General features: G+C 40.8%; 1 protein-coding gene across 1 annotated transcript in view; it reads right to left on the reverse strand.

Annotated features, from left to right (window-relative positions):
- Nucleotides 1-1,519: 1,519 nt before the first annotated feature.
- mrc2 (mannose receptor, C type 2) overlaps nt 1,520-21,453 on the reverse strand; it is a 30,368-nt gene continuing 10,434 nt past the window's right edge. The window contains 25 exon segments of the mRNA XM_039611243.1: nt 1,520-3,919; nt 4,029-4,052; nt 4,213-4,392; nt 4,754-4,867; nt 5,121-5,270; nt 5,395-5,557; nt 5,655-5,854; nt 5,857-5,892; nt 5,984-6,092; nt 6,170-6,336; nt 6,433-6,541; nt 6,724-6,866; nt 6,953-7,121; nt 7,374-7,540; nt 7,644-7,676; nt 7,784-7,913; nt 7,999-8,095; nt 8,187-8,329; nt 8,748-8,947; nt 10,330-10,478; nt 10,568-10,683; nt 19,082-19,186; nt 19,334-19,488; nt 20,894-21,085; nt 21,174-21,317. Of these exon segments, the coding sequence (XP_039467177.1) occupies nt 3,702-3,919; nt 4,029-4,052; nt 4,213-4,392; nt 4,754-4,867; nt 5,121-5,270; nt 5,395-5,557; nt 5,655-5,854; nt 5,857-5,892; nt 5,984-6,092; nt 6,170-6,336; nt 6,433-6,541; nt 6,724-6,866; nt 6,953-7,121; nt 7,374-7,540; nt 7,644-7,676; nt 7,784-7,913; nt 7,999-8,095; nt 8,187-8,329; nt 8,748-8,947; nt 10,330-10,478; nt 10,568-10,683; nt 19,082-19,186; nt 19,334-19,488; nt 20,894-21,085; nt 21,174-21,317 (3,413 nt within the window). The 3' untranslated portion in view covers nt 1,520-3,701.

The raw sequence follows: 21,453 nt of genomic DNA on the forward strand, positions 1-21,453 counted from the left end.
AACATTTTTTGTTGATGTAGTTCAAAATAGCACAACAAAATCATTAGATGGTCACATGTATGTCAATTTTCCTAAATTAATATAAGCTTGACCACTGTATTGACTTTGTAGCTTATTAAAATTGGCAGTGTGTCGCACTATATTAATTTGGTGTGTGTGTTTGCAGGATTTTCTTCCCTTATATGCTTTTTGCTGTCTTCATGGTTTCTTATACAATATTTTGCAATTGAAAACTTACTTAATATACACTGATCGACTAGTAAGATTCAACTTGGTACTACTTAGTTCTCCGTGGCACAGATTTAACAAGGTGTTGGAAAGATTTCTGTCTATATTGACAAATAACATCACACAGTTGTTGCAAATTTGTTTGCTGGACATTCCAAAGGTGCTCTGCTGAACTGAGATCTGGTGACTGTGGGGACCATGTGAATACAGTGACTCCACTGTCATGTTTAGAAAATCAGTTTAAGCTTTCAGAACACTGTGGCCATAAAGGGATGGACATGGTCAGCAACAGTACTCAGGCAGGCTTTGGCATTTAAATGATTCTCATTTGGTATTAAGGACCATAAAGTGTGCCAAGAAAACATTCACTGTACCATTAAACAACCACCAGCAGAGCCTGAACAGCTCATACAAGGCAGGGTAATGACATGCTTACATTATTGCCAAATTCTGACCTACCTTCTATTGTCCGATTTTGGTGAGCCTGTGTGAAATGTAGCCTCAGTTTCCTGTGACAGAAGTGGCATCGGTTGTAGTCTTCTGCTGTTGCTGCTCATCTGCTTCAAGGTTCCACTTACTGTGCATTCAGAGATGCTCTTCTGCATAGTTTAGGTGTAAACGAGGTTATTTTGAGTTACTGTTGCCTTCCTATCAGCTATAAACAGTATGGCCATTTTCCTCTGGCATCATTAAACTCACATCAATGACCTTTGTTTTTCAATCTGATGCTGAGACTGAACCTCAGCAGATTGCCTTTATTATGCTTATGTGCTTAAATGCACTGAGTTGAGTAACTGAATCATGCTATTGGCTAATGACTTAACAAGAAGTTGAACAGGTGTTCGTAATAAAGTGGTCTGGTTTTTCCAGAATAATTTTCAATCTCTAATTGGACTAGATGCAATTAAATTGAATGCAGTCATTCCCAGCAGTAGCAGCAGCATATCAGACATAAACACCTAAGTCGCACAGAACAGCTGATCTATCAAAATAATGAGGAAAGTGTAAGAAGTAGTTATGTCAGAAACACACAATAACCAGTTACAGACAAGTGTGGGAGTCAGATAACAACATTCAGCAGCAGAGGTCTCATACAGCAGGCGAGGTGTGCCCTCTTGTGAAAAACATCAACACTGCAGCCCACATTTTCCACATTGACGGTTGAATCCACCTCACTGCTCGCTGCAAAAGAGTGGGACTAAGTCAGCGCTTGGCCTTGACAGATAACTGGTTCCCACAGTCACAAAAGAGTTTGTTTTGGAATTAATGATAATTCGCGTGAAAACAAAAGTTTTGAGAACATAGACTTTTATTCATTTCATATAAAAATGACACAAAAACTTACAAATTACCAGGTGCTTCAGGTATCTTCACAGGGACATGAGCCAACCTGCATCACAGACACTGGGGATCACACCGATGCTTATCTCACTTTTACATCATCACCTCAATGGGTTCACATCTACTGCACATAAAGGCAAACCTTTACAGCAATCCACCAGCAGAGGACAGAGTAAGCTCGGACTAAACCCCTGCACCTTTAACATTCCTTTTTCTCTACCTTCATCTCTAGCTCCTCCTTACACTCCTCCTCCTTTTCCCCTTTTCTTTACTTATTTTTTTTCTGTTTTTTTTCTGACCTTCATGTCCCAAAGCCCCCCTTCGCTGATTGGTTCCAGACGTGCCACTGAGCTCTTCTTGCCGACTCAACATTCCACAGCTGGAGACTGCGCACACACTAAAACACACACTTCTACTTACTCCCTATCCTTCTCCCTTCCCCCTCAATCTTAGTCCGACTCACAGAGCAAAAAGGGCTGTGATTTTTTTTTTTTTTTTTTTTCCATAACAGCTTCAGTGAAACACCAAAAGCCTCAGACTGAAATGGCTCCAAAGCATTCCTCTAAACAGGAAGACAGAAATGCACTCAAAAGGCAAGGAAAATATTTGATGAGGCAAATGTGAAATCTTAAAACGACATGAAAAAACCCCCGACTGAATTTGGTGTTTAGACATTTTTTTTGGCTCTCATAGTTGCAACTGTGTCATTCACATGAGCGATGTTTTCTGTTGCAGGAGAATTCGAAGTTTAAGTATTGGCCAGCATCCCATAAAAGGGGGGTATGCCTCCAAATGTCTTTTAAGGGTTTTATGTAAGTCAAACCGGCATCATTAAAAAGACAAAAAGAGAAGAGACAGACAGTTATAACATAGAATGGGAAAAGTGAATAAAGGGTCATTAAAATGGTTAATCAGGAAAATATCAAATTGTAACTCCTTTGCATACAAAGAAACTACTGCCCTTAAAAATGCTGAATCAGCTCCAGATGGCAGCATGAGAAGCCAAAACAAACAAGTTGGGAGCAGTTACTGAGCCTTAAGGAAAATGACTAAAGGCAAGTGGCAACAAGTAAGACCGAATCAGATCAAGACAATGGAAGAAAGTGCGGAAATGTATATCATAAAGTCATGGAAGCTCAAAGTCTGATCATTTGATGACAACCTTCAGACCTGCTACACCAAAAAAAAAGACAATGCAGTCTATTTAAAGACCAGCTTTCAATACAAACTTCTACTTATGTGCACAATTATAGTGTATGCCCTCAGACGGTTTGAGGTCACTGGTCCCTGTCACCTTCCACACATTCACATTTAGACTTCTTCCTCCTCCTCTGCTCGACTGACAGCTGGTGCCGACGTGTCACATCAGGAAAGAGGAGGGAGGCAGGCTCACAAAACCACACATGCATTATGAGTTACACTTCTCTGCAGCTGCACAGATACTGAAAAGTCAGTGGGAAAGACACATGTACACAAGAACCAACAAAAAACAAGTTCAAGTTCAGGTTAATATTGACGTGGCAAAAAAAAGAAAGAAAAAACCAAAAAGCAAATCAGAAAAATGACTTTGATCCCGAACAAGACTGCAGATATTCAGATGACAGAAAAATGTTGTTGAAACTGATCCGTAGCTGTGAAATTTTCTTTTGGCTTTATAGTCAATCAAAATAGGAAGAAAATATACAATGTGAAAAAAAAACTGACTTTGGCACCAGGGAAGGCAGCAAAGATTTTTTTGCATAAAACTGGTTTTATGGTGAATATTTCCAGCTGGGACAAATTATTCCCATCTGATCCATTATGGCCTTCTTGAATTCTTTTTAGGAAAAAGCTGTGCAGATGGAGGTATCTGATTTGTGAAGGGAAAAATCACTAAAACTGTTAGATTTTGGCAAAACGGGATTTTGAAGACAGGGTTTCAATTTAAAAAATAAACATCTGCTGCGCTCCACACAGCCTTTCAGCACTTTAAAAATCTTTTTTTGTTTCGTTTTTTTCTCGTTTTTTGGTTTCAAAAGTGGCAGCAAAAACAGATACATGCCACAATTTGTATTCAGCACTTTGAAATCAGCCTCTACTGTGTCAGGTCGGGTTCAGTCCCGGGTTGGTCCGTTAGTCCAGGGCGGCTCGGGCTACTCTGGCTGCTCATTCAACTCCATGTCAGACACCAAGATATTCTTCTCAGCCTGTTCTGCACTGTTGGAGTTGGTGCGGCTGTAGCGGGCCCCTTCATAAGAGCCCCGCGATCCAACAGTTCGTTGGCGGTAGAAGTAGATCACGCCAACAATCAACACCACAAGCACCAGGCCCGCCACCATAACAACAATCAGCGTGGGCAGGCGGTGACTATCTACTGGGTAGAGATTGAGAAGGAGAGAAGGAAATCTGGATAAGTGCACGCAATTCACTTGATGGCTTCAAATGAGCTGAATAACTTGGCAGTTGTGAACAAAACTTACCGTCTGAAGTTAAGATTTCAGCACCTGCGGGTGGAATATTGAACAGTCAGTAGTGTGCTAGCATTTAAGAATCTGCATCATCATTTAGGCATTTCCCTTAGCAGTTTACTAAGAAACATAATAATGACTGGCAATTGCTGCTTAATATGACTTCTCTCAGTTCAATTAACTTCTTTGTGCTTACTGCGAGGCCGTTTGCAGATTACTCCGTGTGTGCGATTTCTACAGGAGCCCGGCTTCCACCGACCAGTGTTGCTCTGGATCCAGAAGCAGGAGTTGATGGAGAGCACAGAAGAAGCGACGTCATGTCCCTCCCAGTTGGTATACAGCATCTCTGTGCCCTCGGCCCACACTAGACCTCTACCTGTGGTAGGAGCATGAGCATAAACATATTCAGATGGCAGTTTTCAAGGACTCTGTCTTTAGTTTTGCATAAAAGAAAAACACACGCTGCTTAAAAATTTTATCTTTTCATTATCTCGCCAAACATGTTTTATAGCACTTCTTTTAAATTATCAAATTACCCTGACTAATAATAAGATATTAAATGAACTTTCTGGAATAAGGCACTTTGCTTGCATTCAATAATTATACTAAATAAACTGAATCACAAAAGATAAACTGCAAGCATTTTCCTTCCATAAGTAGTTTCAAGTCAGCATGGATTTTAAATCTGCTGCTATAGAGCGACATAGAAGAGACAGGCTGAGGCAATAATGTTGGACCTTTCACGTTGACACCCAGCCAAGCTCCATGTGCCTGTTCTGCATAACTCTGGATGTGCTCCCATACAAATCCATTCTCTGTCTCATCCATGATAGAGAGAAGTTCTGCTCCGACTAGAAGAGACAAAAAGAAAGAAACAGAGATGGAACCAAACAGAATTGATTACTAGGGAGACAGAACAGTTCTGCCCCAGGCTGAATGACAACATTGCTAAATTTAGTATTATTGATGTATTTTGTCAATTATGTTTGCCGTGGACAAGGACAGGGCTTTTGTATTTAATTGGTTTTCAATTTCGTGTTATAAGCTGTACAAGTTGTACAATAAAGCTAGTGGAGACGTGTGGTTTCTGAGATGCTTCCATACTTTTTTTGCAGGATCTATGTGCATCATCCTGCAGTCTAAGCAGCTGCAAATTGAAGGCGTAACAGTGGTTTCTGAAAGGGACCCAAGCCCACTCTCCCAGAGACTGGGGGCACATGCCAGTGTAGATCCACTGATGAATCACAGGCTCATCTGGCAAAAACAAAACATTTGAATGTAAGTCAAAATGTTGTCAGAGAATATTCAGAGTCCTACTAACTTGTTATTCGCATTCCTTTTAATGCAATGCTATATTTGGTTGTTGATACACACATACCACTCATTTGACAGATAGCAGCATCCAGTCTCGAATCACAGGGAGTCACAGTCCATTGCCCTGTGGTGGTCATGTGACCACATCCAGCCATCAGACTAGGCTCTCCATCATTCCAGTTTGAATATATGACATCTTCATTATTCAGCCAGGTAAAGCTCCTTCCCTGAACCAGAAAATAAAAATTAGTTCACTGCAGTTTCTCTCACACTGATAAATACCTTTTGAACTGATATTTGTATTTTTAATTATAATAGGCTTACTCCATAGTTGTAAAGCCCAATCCAGGCTGGCTGGTGCAAGCTGTTTATAAGCAGTGTGAGGTAACCTTGCTGGAAGGGATCCTTCACCCTGGCAAGAGTCCCATTCAAAGATTCACAGAGGTGCAGAGCACCAGTCCAATCCAGGCGTTTTTTCACTACTCGGTACGTCACTCCCCCCAGCTCCACAGGCTTAGACAGGAGGCAGGAATGAGGGCCGGAGACGGAGGGAGACCTTGGTCTGAAGTCAGATTTGATAGTTAACTAACATATGTAATTCTTATTATAGCACTTCTTAATTACACTGTTATGGTAATAAGTGATTATCAGACCTTGTTGTCTTTGACAGATGAAGCCATGACTTTCCATCTCACAGGCTCGAGAAGCCCACATGCCTGTTTTCTTCTGCCAGTTTTCATGATACATCACCACACAGTTTCCCTGAAGGGTGACAGTGAAATATTTAGAAGAGGAACAGATTGATGACAAAGCCATGACATAAAAAGTGCTGTGAGTACCGGCGTCTTGTTCTGGTGTGGTCCACTGTTGTCGAGAGGCTCGCCAGGTGCCCAATTTGTGTAGCTGAGCAGGCCAGCTTTGGCCCAATTGAAATTTGCTTTAGAGTCTGAAGTCAGACCCACCCAAAGTTCAGTGCTGGCGTTCTTCAGCAAAGTGGTGACAAAAGCTGTGAGGAAGAGAATAAGTTGCACGACATTCTGATGACACACCTCTTCCACCCCCAGGTTTTGACTGTATGCCATTTGTATTCTCCTTTAATTACCTTGCTGCAAATGATTGGATATCACTGCCAGGACACCTCCCTGACTCTCACAGTTTAGCTTGGCTGCGGACCATGTGACTCGGTTTGACTGATCAAATACTCTGAAACACTACACAAGCAGACAATATCGCTGTTTTACTGTAGTCAACTTGCATAAGGATGCCTGAAATATAGCATGTGCTCTGTTGTTATTGTAGTTCTTGTACTTTACTGGCTGCATGCAAAATTTATTTGAGTCATCCTTTGTACAAATGAACATAATGCGTTATGCTGTTACACTTTTAGCTCTACCTTATGCTGAAAGGAAGACCATCCATCACGACACCCTGATGGTGGATGAGGGGATGGTGGAGTTGGAGGAGCGGTCCCTGTGACATTCACTCTCTTACAGATGTAAGGCAGGTCAGAGTGGCACTTTTGATCAGCCCAGTCCTCTGTTTGGGTTTGAGAAAGACACGCTAATGGAAATACTCTGTATTTAAATGAGCTTCTCACTATATCTCTTTCCAGCTGCTCTTACCTTTGTTGGCTGACATGCAGATGCATTTCCGATCTCGGCTGATTGGGAGCGGCCTGCCAAGGGCCCAGGCCACATAATTTAACACAGAGTGGTCAGACCATCGGAAGCGGCCGTCATTTTCATAGGTGTGAAGTCCCAACCACCAGAGGTCACCTTCCACCTTTGACATCTGAAGGTGAAACACAAACTGTGAAAAAGTGTGTCTAGGCATAAGAGGTCTGTTTATAGAAAAAGAGTACCACAGATTTATACCACAGTATCACTGTGAATGTATAATTATATAATTAACTGTAGTTATATATAGTGTAATGGTTATATTCTGTGATGATGAAGCTGGACTTTACTTGCTTGCCATGAGAGTGGCAATTAATTTCATTTTTTGGATTAAATTAGTTCCTGTAAATGATGACGAGCACTGTGCCTTGCGTAAAGTGTTGGCCAGGAACGTCTGCTCCTCTGCTGAGTGAACCGAGGCCAATGAAGAATCAAACCAGGAGCAAATCCTCTGGGCTTGGTCCCAAGTGCTACGGTGGTCAAAAAACTTATACTCAGCCTCCCGGAAGCCAATCCATTCAGGTGAACTGGTGCCTGAATGAAGCAAGGAAATTAAAAAACAACGTTGACATGTAGAAGGAAGGTTTTAAAATAAAAACAAAGGTGATAAAAAGAAAGCTATGAAAATAAGACAGACCTTCAGTGATTTCTGGTACCTTCTCAACACTACCTAAAAATACAAGAAAAAAGTTGTGAAGACCAACAAGTATATGTTTTGACAATATGTATTGATCCAACACACGATTTATGCTTAAAAAAGATCCACGGCTGTTGTACCTCTAGGGATCTTGCAGATCCAGTCTAACTCAGAGTCACAGTGCATGGCCAGCCAAGTCATACTACCTAAGTCTGCCGCAGCACACTGCCGTATGTTGTAGTAGTACCGACCAAAGTTCTGGTATGTTAACTGAGACACAAGCAAGGATTAAACAGATTGCATTTGAAGTATTTTTCATCACCCCACATGTAGGCTGCTTGTTATCATGACTCACAGCTAGTCCATCACTCCACTTCCAACTTCCATTGTCCATGGGGTTCCTGCGATTCAGTCCAATCCAGAACCAGTGCTGCTCATGTTCCTCTGACTCCCTGTGGGGACACATCATCGCCATCATCCTCACCACCACTATCCATACCATCGTCACTGTGGCATATCATCTAAACAACAATCCACACACACCCAAAGGCCTCATGGAGGATCTGCAGAACAAACTGCTCCTCCTCAGAGCTACTGATACTCAGCAGGTTGGCTCCGTGTTTCCTGCAGAAATTATGAGCCCGCATCCAAGTTAACTTCTGCTCCAGCTGGGAGAAATGAAACACCTGAACAGAGATGATGAAGATGTCATTCAGTTTAATTAATTCTCTTCTTCAAATCTCGTTGATTGCTGAACAAATTATTTCTGTTACAAGTGGCAGATTAAAATTTCCAGAAGTAAAAATTCATTTATTTCTACTAAAATGCAAAAAAAACCCTGGTGCCAGCATGGCAACGCAAAATTGTGCAACCCAATTTGGAACCAATGGGAGGGTCTGCTGCAAGAAATTTACCAGTCATTGGCAGATGCCACCCACAGATGCCATCTGGCACCAAGATATAACCAACTCCATACCTGCACAAGTATGAACACCACACTACTTTGTTATAAAAGAAGTATAATTCTTTTCTTTTCTTTTCTTTTCTTTTCTTTTCTTTTCTTTTCTTTTCTTTTCTTTTCTACTTTCGACTTCTTGGATGAACCTTGTAACAGTAGCGTAGTTTGCTGTTGCTCTTCCAGCCGCTGGGACAGGACCCGCTGAGGCTCGGGGTGGGCTGAGGGACGGGGAGCTCGGGGCCCTGACGGCAGATGAATTTGGCCTTTGATGATGCACACTCCCTCACATCCCACAGACCTTGTTCTTTGTCCGTCGCCATAGAAACACAGCCGCTACTAATGTTGGCTGAAATAGATACAGGGGCGATACGTAGGTGAGTGGAGAGGAAAAGAGGCTGCTGTGATTATGCATTACTCATTCGGCAATTATGGCTGTTGAATCTTGTATTTAACCTTTCTCAATACAGACAACACATGCATTAAAATAACTTGTTGCTCTATTACTCATCTCCCTTATGGTTCATCCATAAGGATGACATATTTGCTGATGGGAAATGAAAGAATGCTGCACATAGGAATTTCAAGCTCTCTTTTAATCAGGAAGAAATGTCAGGCAGAACCATGGTGCAGGCATATACTGTGCAAAGGAAAAGTGCAGAGAGCACTTCAAAGAGCGCAAGCATCTGTTTTAAACTGAGTAAAGTTCAGACAGTTTACATCTTTACATCCATTAGTGACAAGTACACATCTGTTTGATTTAGAAATTGTTTCCATTGTAGATCTAAACTCCACGATGGTCAATATTTTACTAATAGAATTTCCTTCTCTGTTGCTCTGATGGTTGTTAATTGACTGAACACTCGTTAAAAGTTTCTCAAGATGTAGTCCAATTTTAAAACATTAAATTAAAAGTAGCACAAAAGCACCCTTCAGGCTAATTGCAACTGCTGCTGATTATTTTCCAAGACACGCATATTGTCTGTTAATAAAGACTGCTTTAGAAGTAAATGCCTCTAAATGTTGTTCTAAATCTGTATTTTGGCAAAAGAATAAAACACCTGGGACCAATCTATTTTCTTCTTTGCACGTTAAATCACAAATTGGCTCTGAAACAGAATTCATTTTGATTAGGAGACTTTACTAACCTACTTTTATTTGGGGGCTATTGTAAATGACCTGCTATTATGTAAGCATAATGCAGCCAGCAACAAAAAAGAAAACAAGAAACTTATGCATGTTCCTCTTTTCATTTTGTTTTCTCTTTTCTGTTAATTGTAGTCAATCAAACAGGTAATTCTCCATACAAAAACTCCTCACAGCAACAGGAATAAGAACAATTAATAAACACTCGGGCGATACAGTTGATGTCAGAAGTTTATAAATTCATACTCATCAATAGCATGAATGTCATGGAAATTTTGGGCTTTTCCAGAAAGACCCCCAGCTAGCAGGTGGATTCCATTATATTATATTTACTTGTATATTATCAGATAGACCAAAGAAAAACTCAGCACTTATTTACTGGCAAAAACTTGTTCACTGGATGTATGGTGCTAAAGGATTTTTTTTGAAGATTGTTTAAAATCATCAGTGGTTTACAGTATATCAATAATAACTGATTTAAAGTTGCTCTGCAATTGTTGTAACAACAGTACAGTTACCAGCAGTACAATATCAGGTCATACTGTACATGCAATTCTGCTAATTTAAATCTGGAGTGTGACCCACCTGGCTGGTCTCGATTCCAGTGGGTGTAGGACACTTCCTCATTGGTAATCCATTGGAAAGCACCGTGATTTCCCTTGTTACGGAGTCCAATCCAAAAGGAATCTCCAGAGTGCCCGGACACCAGGCTGCTGGCGAAGGCTTGCTCAAACCTTTAAAAGCGACGAGGTGTTTTAGGGAGCTAGGACTGACTTTTAATCAGTGCAGGGTAAAATCACTTCCCTGTCAGTGCAGTATTTACCTGTTAGTGATAGTAATAAGTGTGGCTCCTTGGTCCTCGCAGAACTTTCTGGCTCCATCAAAGGTGAGCATTTCTTCTCCCACCCAGTAACAAGCAGGACTGTGCCACTTCCAGCCCTAAGAAGAAAGGAGAGGAATTTAACAGGATGTGGAGACTTATAAAACCAAACAAAACAAAGCCTTACAAAATAAATATACCAGTCAAAGAAAGCAAGCATCTACAAAGGTTGGGCAACTCTTCAGGTTTTCTAGTTTAAAGTCTGAACGTCAAAGTGAATCAAAGCACACACGGAGACAATCATACTTATTTTTGGAAAATGTTTTCTCTCAGAATCATGACCACTGACTTATGCAGTTTAAATTCATTGTGTTTCACCAGAAAGAGTTAGATGAACTATGTAAAATCATGCAAGACCCACCACGCTGTACTTTTTGTACAGCGTGGTGGAAATATACAGCATATAGTATGTTTCGATGCAAAGCATTTGAATGATATTTTTCATAAAACACAAATTAGTGCATGTAAAAACAGAAAGCTGATAATTTTCCATTTGCAGAATGAAAAAAAAACTTTCCCTGGACTCAGCCCCTCCTGCCTGCCCTCATGTACTGTAGCTGTGGACGTGTACAGATGCAGAGTGCAGCCAACATGTAGAAGGGGTGAGATTTTGCATGAGAACGATAGAGAGAGACAGGTTATATACAGCACTGTGTGAATAAACCCAACCCTAGGCCTTTTGCACAACCACATTTGCCATCTAGGCAGAAACCCCAAAGATATCAGCTGCTTGAGAAGCATTATTTCCTGAAACTCACACCTCCCCAAAACCCTTTGCTAACCACCCTTTGCTTGTGTTACATTGAAAACATTAAACAACCCGTGCTGACTGATGTTGAATTTCCAAAATGCTACATAAATGATTTATTTCTGCTAGTCTGCAGTGTTTTTATATGTAAATTATATAGAAGCATAAACAATCACCCATATGCCATCCATCATTTGACAACAAATGGTATGCTGATGTTCTGTAGATAGAAGTACGCTATTCTCAGTGCACTTACTCACACAAAACATGGACACAAACAATGGACCACATTGGGATAAGTCCCATTGATGCTGTAAGAAAGCACATATATAGCTAAGAAAAAAAACAACCCAACAACAACTATAACTTGCCTTCCCTTTATTTCATCAACAAGTTCCTTAATGTATCTCTGTTATACTGAGAAGCTAGCATGAAGTTGCTTTTCAGAGCATTTTTCTTTCTAGAAAACAGCACTATGGTAGCAGTGAAAGTAAGTTAAAACAATAATGATGTGGGCTTGACAGCTGAAAAACAAGCTGAAGTTTTTTTTTAAGCAGCTGAGGGAAGCTTTGGAGAGGGGTAATATTTTTAGCTTGCTAATGTATGGCTTGCGGGTGAATCTGTTAGTTTGAGTATATTAGGGGCTCTCTAAAGGTGAAAGACGCAGATGACTGAAATAGTAAGCACTATTGTTGAGGCAGTTAGCTAACTATAACTGATAAATAGTAAGTTGAATGTACTAAGCTGAAACAATCCAGATCAAATGTAAGCTCAGACACACTTGGCCATCAGAGGTCGGTTCTCAAGTCCATCTCACAGGCCTGAGGGAGCTATGTGACATGAAAAAGTGTCTGGGACCACATTTTAAAGACACCTTTTCATTTTGCTGTTTGCTGTAATTCCGTACTGGAAGGACACGTGGGGAAGTGGGGAAACACCAAGTTCAGTTTTCAATTATTTTAGGACCTCTTTTCAACACAGCCTGGTTGAAGGACCATTAGCAGTTCCAGTTGTATTCCCCATCCTGCCTGTGGCATCAAATCTGATGTATTTCCTTCCTGATTATTTACACATGAAGCAAGTGTCTGTGTGGGTTCTCAGTCAAACAGGTCATTGTAGTCTTAGGAGGTTGAAAAGAAGGTGACTGGACTTCTTTAAGTTATTAAAGTCACCGTCTTGAAGCAAGTTGTTGGGTTTAAGTCAACCCTGCTGGTAAAGAGAACCTGTTACTGAAAGCAACCACACAGAAACCAGTGTACATTTTACTTGCAAGGGGAGCCCTGGAGAGCAGTGCTGTCACTCGCCTGTCCAAGCAACTCCAACTCCTCTGCGTCCGCCTCACTCTTTTATTGACAACAGAGGTTACACATAATTCAGTTAACCACGTGACAGTTTTAAGGCAAGCATGTGTGTGTGAGCAATGTATACGCTTGTGCGTGTGTGTGTGTGTGTGTGTGTGTGTGTTTCCAGCTATACCATACGTAGACATACAACCTCTCAATGAACTTAAACTGTGTGTATGAGGTATGCAGAAAAGCAGAAGTAGGCGTCTTGCTAAACTATAAAAACAGGAACTTGCAATGGGTCATGTCTCAAATGCACATTTAAATATGTGAAGTCTTGCACTTGAACAGTCTGGTTTCTAAATCTATAATGGAAATTATAATGTCAAGGCTGCTTCCGCTCATCTCCTCTGCTTCCCTCCTGACTCTTGGTGGCGCTGTCACTTGGTGTTCGCTCGCTTTGTGGTAGAGTATCACTTCCTGTTCCTGCTCAAATACAGTGGTGTTTCTGAGTAGCTTTTCTGCTTAGCAATTTAATTTAAATCTTTTGATACATCCCTTTTTCATAGTATAATCTTAACGTGCTTCATCTGAATCACCCTTTCTGTGTACTCACTACCTAATTTATAGCCAAAGTATTCACTCACTGTCTCTTTACTGTTTCGCTAGCTTAGCTTAGCTCGTAGCCGACTCGTTAGCACCATGGCTACTTCACCTGTCCCTCCTGCACTTTCCTGCTCATTGTGTCAGATGTTTAGTTACTCCTCGGCCTCCTTTAGCAGTAATGATACCTGTAATAAATGTAGCATATTTGCAGCACTGGAGGCCAGGATTACTGAATTGAGACTCGGCCGCACCCTTCATTCACCCGTAGCTAGCCAGGCCCCTGTAGCTGGTGCAGCCGAAGATAGCGTGGGCCCGCTAGCTGTTCCCCGGCAGACCCCAAGCAGCTGGGGAAAGAGGCGGCTGGGTGACGGTGAGGAGGAAGCATAGTCTTAAACTGAAGCCCCAGGTACACCACCAACCTGTTCATGTGTCCAACTGCTTTTTTCCCCACTCGGCGACACACCCGCTGGGGTCAAACTCTGGTAATTGGTGATTCTGTTCTCAGACATGTGAAGCTAGAGACACCGGCAACCATAGTCAATTGTCTTCCAGGGGCCAGAGCAGGCGACATTGAAGGAAATTTAAAACTGCTGGCTAAGGGTAAACGTAAATACAGTAAGATCATAATTCACGTCGGCAGTAATGACACCCGGTTACGCCAATCGGAGGTCACTAAAATCAATATTGAATCGGTGTGTAACTTTGCCAAAACAATGTCGGACTCTGTAGTTTTCTCTGGTCCCTCCCCAATCAGACCAGGAGTGACATGTTTAGCCGCATGTTCTCCTTAAATTGCTGGCTGTCTGAGTGGTGTCCCAGAAATGATGTGGGCTTCATAGATAATTGGCAAACCTTCTGGAGGAAACCTGGTCTTGTTAGGAGAGACGGCATCCATCCCACTTTGGATGGAGCAGCTCTCATTTCTAGAAATATGGACAAATTCATTAAACCCCCAAAATATGACTATCCAGAGTTGGGACCAGGAAGCAGAGTTGCAGTCTTACACGCCTCTCTGCAGCTTCTCTCCTCCTGCTACCCCCAAAACCCATCTCCATTGAGACTGTGTCAGCTCCCAAAAGACAAAAACAAACCAAAACCAGCAATAAACAACTTAAACATAAAAAATCACAAAGAAAGAACAATACAGTATCCACATCTGAACCAAAGAGTAAAACAGTGAAATGTGGATTATTAAATATTAGGTCTCTCCTCCAAGTCTCTGTTAGTACATGACTTAATAATTGATCAACAAATCGATTTACTCTGCCTTACAGAAACATGGTTGCAGCAGGATGATTATGTTAGTTTAAATGAATCAACACCCCGAGTCATTCTAACTACCAGAAATCTCGAAGCACAGGCCGAGGGGCGGTGTGGCAGCAATTTTTCACACCAGCCTATTAATTAACGAAAGACCAAGACAGACTTTTAATTCATTTGAAAGCCTGATGCTTAGCCTCGTCCACCCCAGCTGTAAAACTCAGAAACCAGTCTTACTTGTTATCATCTATCGTCCACCTGGGCCTTACACAGAGTTTCTCTCTGATTTCTCAGACTTTTATCTGATTTAGTGCTCAGCTCAGATAAAATAATTATTGTGGGTGATTTTAACATCCATGTAGATGCTAAAATGACAGCCTCAACATCGCATTTAATCTGTTATTAGACTCAATTGGCTTCTCTCAAAATGTAAAAGAACCCACCCACCACTTTAATCACACTCTAGATCTTGTTTTAACATATGGCATAGAAACTGAATATTTAACAGTGTTTCCTGAAAACCCTCTGCTGTCTGATCATTTCCTGATAACATTTACATTTACAATAATTGATTACACAGCAGTGGAGAGTAGACTTTATCAAAGTAGATGTCTTTCTGAAAGTGCTGTAACTAAGTTTAAGAATATAATCCACCCACTGTTATCATCTTCAATGCCCTGTACCAACATAGAGCAGAGCAGCTATCTGAATGCTACTCCAACAGAGGTCGATTATCTTGTTAATAATTTTACCTCCTCACTACGTACGACTCTGGATACTGTAGCTCCTGTGAAAACTAAGGCCTCAAATCCAAAGTCCCTGACTCCGTGGTATAATTCTCAAACACGTAGCCTAAAGCAGATAACTCGTAAGCTGGAGAGGAAATGGCGTGTCACAAATTTAGAGGATCATCATTTAGCCTGGAGAAATAGTTTGCTGCTTTATAAGAAAGCCCTCCATAAAAGCCAGAACATCTTACTATTCGTCACTGATTGAAGAAAATAAGAACAACCCCAGGTTTCTCTTCAGCACTGTAGCCAGGCTGACAAAAAGTCAGAGCTCTACTGAGCCAACCATCCCTTTAACGTTAACTAGTAATGACTTCATGAACTTCTTCACAAATAAAATTTTTATCATTAGAGAAAAATTACCAATAATCATCCCACAGATGTAATATTATCTACAGCTACTTTTAGTACCATCGATGTTAAGTTAGACTCTTTTTCTCCAATTGATCTTTCTGAGTTAACTTCAATAATTAATTCCTCCAAACCATCAATGTGTCTTTTAGATCCCATTCCTACTAAACTGCTCAAAGAAGTCCTGCCATTAATTAATTCTTCGATCTTAAATATGATCAACCTATCTCTAATAATCGGCTATGTACCACAGGCCTTCAAGGTGGCTGTAGTTAAACCTTTACTTAAAAAGCCATCTCTAGACCCAGCTGTCTTAGCTAATTATAGGCCAATCTCCAACCTTCCTTTCATATCAAAAATCCTTGAAAGAGTAGTTGTCAAACAGCTAACAGATCATCTGCAGAGGAATGGCTTATTTGAAGCGTTTCAGTCAGGTTTCAGAGCTCATCACAGCACAGAAACAGCTTTAGTGAAGGTTACAAATGATCTTCTTATGGCCTCTGACAGTGGACTCATCTCTGTGCTTGTCCTGCTAGACCTCAGTGCAGCGTTTGATACTGTTGATCATAATATCCTATTAGAGCGATTAGAACATGCTGTAGGTATTACAGGTACTGCACTGCAGTGGTTTGTATCATATCTATCTAATAGACTCCAATTTGTTCAAGTAAATGGAGAGTCCTCTTCATACACTAAGGTCAATTATGGTGTTCCACAGGGTTCAGTGCTAGGACCAATTCTATTTACATTGTACATGCTTCCCTTAGGCAGCATCATTAGAAGACATAGCATAAATTTTCACTGCTATGCAGATGACACGCAGCTCTATCTATCCATGAAGCCAGGTAACACACACCAATTAGTTCAACTGCAGGAATGTCTTAAAGACATAAAGACATGGATGGCCGCTAACTTTCTGCTTCTTAATTCAGATAAAACTGAGGTTATTGTACTCGGCCCTGAAAATCTTAGAAATATGGTATCTAAGCAGATTCTTACTCTGGATGGCGTTACCTTGGCCTCCAGTAATGCTGTGAGGAACCTTGAGTCATTTTTGACCAGGACATGTCCTTCAACGCACATATTAAACAAATATGTAAGACTGCTTTCTTCCATTTGCGCAACATCTCTAAAATTAGAAATATCCTGTCTCAGAGTGATGCTGAAAAACTAGTTCATGCATTTATTACTTCCAGGCTGGACTACTGTAATTCATTATTATCAGGATGTCCTAAAACTCACTGAAAAGCCTTCAGCTGATCCAAAATGCTGCAGCAAGGGTACTGACAGGGACTAGAAAAAGAGAGCATATTTCTCCTGTTTTGGCTTCCTTCATTGGCTTCCTGTTAAATCCAGAATTGAATTCAAAATCCTGCTCCTCACATACAAGGTCTTAAATAATCAGGCCCCATCTTATCTTAATGACCTTGTAGTACCATATCACCCCATTAGAGCACTTCGCTCTCGCTCTGCAGGCTTACTTGTTGTTCCTAGAGTATTTAAAAGTAGAATGGGAGGGAGAGCCTTCAGTTTTCAGGCCCCTCTTCTGTGGAACCAGCTTCCAGTTTGGATTCGGGAGACAGACACTATCTCTACTTTCAAGATTAGGCTTAAAACTTTCCTTTTTGCTAAAGCATATAGTTAGGGCTGGACCAGGTGACCCTGAATCCTCCCTTAGTTATGCTGCAATAGACGCGAGGCTGCCGGGATTCCCATGATGCATTGAGTTTTTCCTTCCAGTCACCTTTCTCACTCACTATGTGTTAATAGACCTCTCTGCATCGAATCATATCTGTTATTAATCTCTGTCTCTCTTCCACAGCATGTCTTTATCCTGTTTTTCTTCTTTCACCCCAACCGGTCGCAGCAGATGGCCCCCCCTCCCTGAGCCTGGTTCTGCCGGAGGTTTCTTCCTGTTAAAGGGAGTTTTCCTTCCCACTGTCGCCAAAGTGCTTGCTCATAGGGGGTCATATGATTGTTGGGTTTTTCTCTGTATTTATTATTGTGCAATCTACTGTACAATATAAAGCGCCTTGAGGCGACTTTTGTTGTGATTTGGCGCTATATAAATAAAATTGAATTGAATTGAATTGAATTGAATCTCATGGTACACAAGTGCACACAGACTTTTATCAGACCTGATAAGGACAAGATACTTTATCAGCATACAAATGATTATATATTTCTAAGCATAAATGATTGTATGTTCCTAAACACAAATGACAATATAAAAAATATCAATTCCAACACAAGTGAATTATCCAGATAATTAAAATAGTACAACTAGAAGCCAAAAAAGCTGAAAAACAACAGCTATCACAGCAAGTTACTGCTTCAGTGAGTAGGTGAAACGACAGTACAGCAGTATCCATTACATTTTTTGAAAAATGAGCCCAGCACTAGATGGGGTAAATGGCTTCAGGATCAAGCAGTGCAATATTGCTGAAGCAGTCAGTGGGCTTTCTGTCATTGTTGTTTCACATGTTGCATGAAGTGAGCTCATCTGCTCGAGACAAACCGCACGGCTGCAAGACCCTGCAGCACAGGCCATGCCAAATGACCCCTGTCACATTACCACCCATGATGCCTCAGTCTCCAGGGACAGGGAGGCAAGGATTCATTACACCAAACAAATGGTCCGTCCATATGCAGAGCTTTGCTGAATGTAACAGCTGAGAAGCAACACGACCCTCAACTTGAGATCATTTACATCATAAATCAGTACTTAGGAAAAATATATTGCTGAAAACACTGCTGAAGGGCATAAAGATGCACAGATATGAGCTATAATTTCTACAGTGATCCCCTGTGTGAAACATTAATCAGAAGCCCCGTAAATGTAGTACTTGGACAGTGATGGTCAGGTACGAGTGGTGTAAAGTCTTGTGTGGAGAGAATTATGAGCTGTATAATCAGGGACAGATGCAGCTCAGTTCTCTGGGTACAAGTAAAAGGCACTGCCACATCTTTTTTTTTTGTATGTGCACATGTTGAAGCAAAGAAACGTAATTATTTGAATTTATTTAGAGGGTTTTTTTTGTCCGGGAGAATAGTGTATGTGCACAGGGCTCAGTCTCTCTGGTGCACCTTGTTACTTTCCAAGTTAAATAATGATTTATATTCCAGTTACAGTCTGGGGGCAGTGGAATGGAGTTGAAGAGTGAGAGATGGAGGGGAGCACATGGAAAAGAGGCCAAAGGTGAAGGAATGGGTGAAATATTCAGAATAATAATTATCCTGTCAGCAGCTAGAATTGTATGCTGAATAGCTCTGAATACATTATTTATGGTAAAAAAGAAGGAAATATAGAAAGAAAAAAGTCTGTGTCTATAGTAGGAATGAAACAAATACCAGTAATCTAAAGCATAAGCAGTAAATGTCAAGGAGAAAATGAAGTATAGAGAGAAGAAAGGAGTTATACCTTTTTACACTGTTGGTGCTCTGGCTTCCCATCACTCTTTGTTCCTGTTTTCTTGCAGATGGAGGGCAGGGTCAGATTACAAGGGCTGTCATCCCAGCGGCCCTCCTGCACATCATTGGCAAGACACAAACAGAAAGAGAGAACACAGCTGGTAAATATATACAAATGGAGTCTGGCTGATAGTCAAGGTCTGTTACTGTGGCATTCTTATGGCCCCCTGGTTAATGTGAGGGTGCAGAAGGGATCACTCACAGGTCCCCACACGGAAACGCAATCTTCCTGGGTGTTGCGGAAGTTATTGGGTTCAAAGGGATGCCAGTAGGTGAAGATAACAGGAGTGTGATCAGTCCATTGGAAGTCCATTTGCATGTCAGTGTCATGGAGCCCTATCCACAGTTGCTCAGTGTCTAAAACAAAAAACAGACTGTTGGGTTAAAAAGATGATTATGGACAAAAGAAATAGGCTTAAGTTCCATCTGTGACATTTTCCATTAGGTCTGGTAATTCGCTGGAGCCGTTTCATGACTAAGAATTTGATTCCACACTTTGTGTGCTGTTTTTAAGCTCAGGAAAGAATGTGAGAAGGAAGGAGAGAACTGTCTGGTTTCCTCTTTATTTAATCATGAAGATTGGAGGCATATAGAGGGTTGCTGCAATCTTTTTAAAATCAAGTTAAGGACAATTTTAGAACTTTTCAAGCAATAAAATGTAACAGTACTGGTTTCAGCAGTGTATGCTGTATCACCTCTGCCACATTTGTTAACGTTCAAAACTGTGATGCAGATTTATGATGTGCAGAATGTCTTAAAAGACGATTACTGTTCTGCAGCAACATGACTGTTTCATAAAGGCTTCAACTGCTTTCTTTTTAATAGCTCCAAACTTAAAGGTTTTCAGCACATGGCAATAAAACAAAAAACACTAACTTGATCTTCTTTTCGCTGCTCTCATTAGGGGTCACCACAGGGATCTGCCTCCAACTCACACTATTCCTAGCATTCTGTTCTGTTACACCAACCCTCTGGATGTCCTCCTTTACTGCACTCAGGAACCTTCTCTGCTGTCTTCGTCTTTTCCTCCTGTGTGGCAGCATTATTCAGCATCCTCTGCTCAACATATCGACTCTGCACATGTCCAAACCATCTCAGCCTTGCCTCTCTAAATTTGTCTCCAAACTGATCAATTTTGCTGATTAAATTATTATATCCAATGATATTAATATATAACTGCATTATAAGCAAAATTTTAAAGTTTTTCATCATATAAGACTTTTTAAAGATTCACTGGAATCATAACTGGGAAATTGTAAAACAGTATTTGTTTTCTATCTATTTACTTTATTTTTAACATGGTATATTAGAGAAAATAATCAAGCTTTTAAAATGAAATTCTCTTTTAAAATTCACACCATAATCACTGCTAAAATACCAACATGTTCTCTCCCCTGTGTTTAAAACAAAACATAACATTTCAGACATTTCTGTTAAATTTTGAGGATTTTTTTGTGAACCTACTGGGCTTTAACATTAGTTACGTAAACTCTCATTATTGGGCAAAAAATCCTGTGTCTACATTATGCCTGAAAACACTGTTTTTATTTCCCTCAACTTGGTTATTTGTAGGAACTCTGCTGCAGAGGCATCGAGAATCTGCATGACATAGTTAAAGCTGAAACCTATTTCAGAAACATTTGATGAACAAAAGTGTGGTAACACCCAGAAAAACATTAACTTGAATTCATTTCTGACTTTGAGAGGGAATAGTACAATACTATAGAAAACAAAAAACAAAAAACCCAACTAAGAAACACACCTTTCTTCAGGTCACGTATGATGAACTCCAGCTCAGGTAGAGTGTGGATGCTAACCAGGTTGGCCTCCATTTTCTGGCACGTTTTCTGAGCTGTATTCCAGTCAGTTTTCTCTGAAGTAAGCTTATAGCAACCAGCCTGGAAGGCCTGCCAGCCCACATCACACTCATATTTCTCATCATCTGCCCACGAATCTGTGTAACCAGAGAGATAAAACCCATCAAAGTTGGACTTTTTCAGTGTGGTATTACTGTTTGCATTAAGAAACATAAAAAAACCAACCAGTGGTGAAGGGGTCAAGGGTGGCGTTGGGTCTTTTCTTGCAGACATATGGAAGAGCAACTGAACAATCGCGGTTTTGCCAACGACCTGATGACTCAGTTCTTATTACAGCACAGTTCTTCTCTTCAGCGTGATTTGGCTGTTCTGAAGATGAGTAAGAGAGACAAACTCTTCAGAAAATCACTGATTTCCAGGGTGTCAATCCCAAAATACTCTCAGGCTCAACAGGCTCGAATATTGTGGTTGCACCAGAGAGCTGCCAAGCAGGTGTTTGAACTGA

The sequence above is a fragment of the Oreochromis aureus genome, linkage group 4, assembly GCF_013358895.1.
Source record: "Oreochromis aureus strain Israel breed Guangdong linkage group 4, ZZ_aureus, whole genome shotgun sequence".
NCBI lineage: Eukaryota > Metazoa > Chordata > Actinopteri > Cichliformes > Cichlidae > Oreochromis > Oreochromis aureus.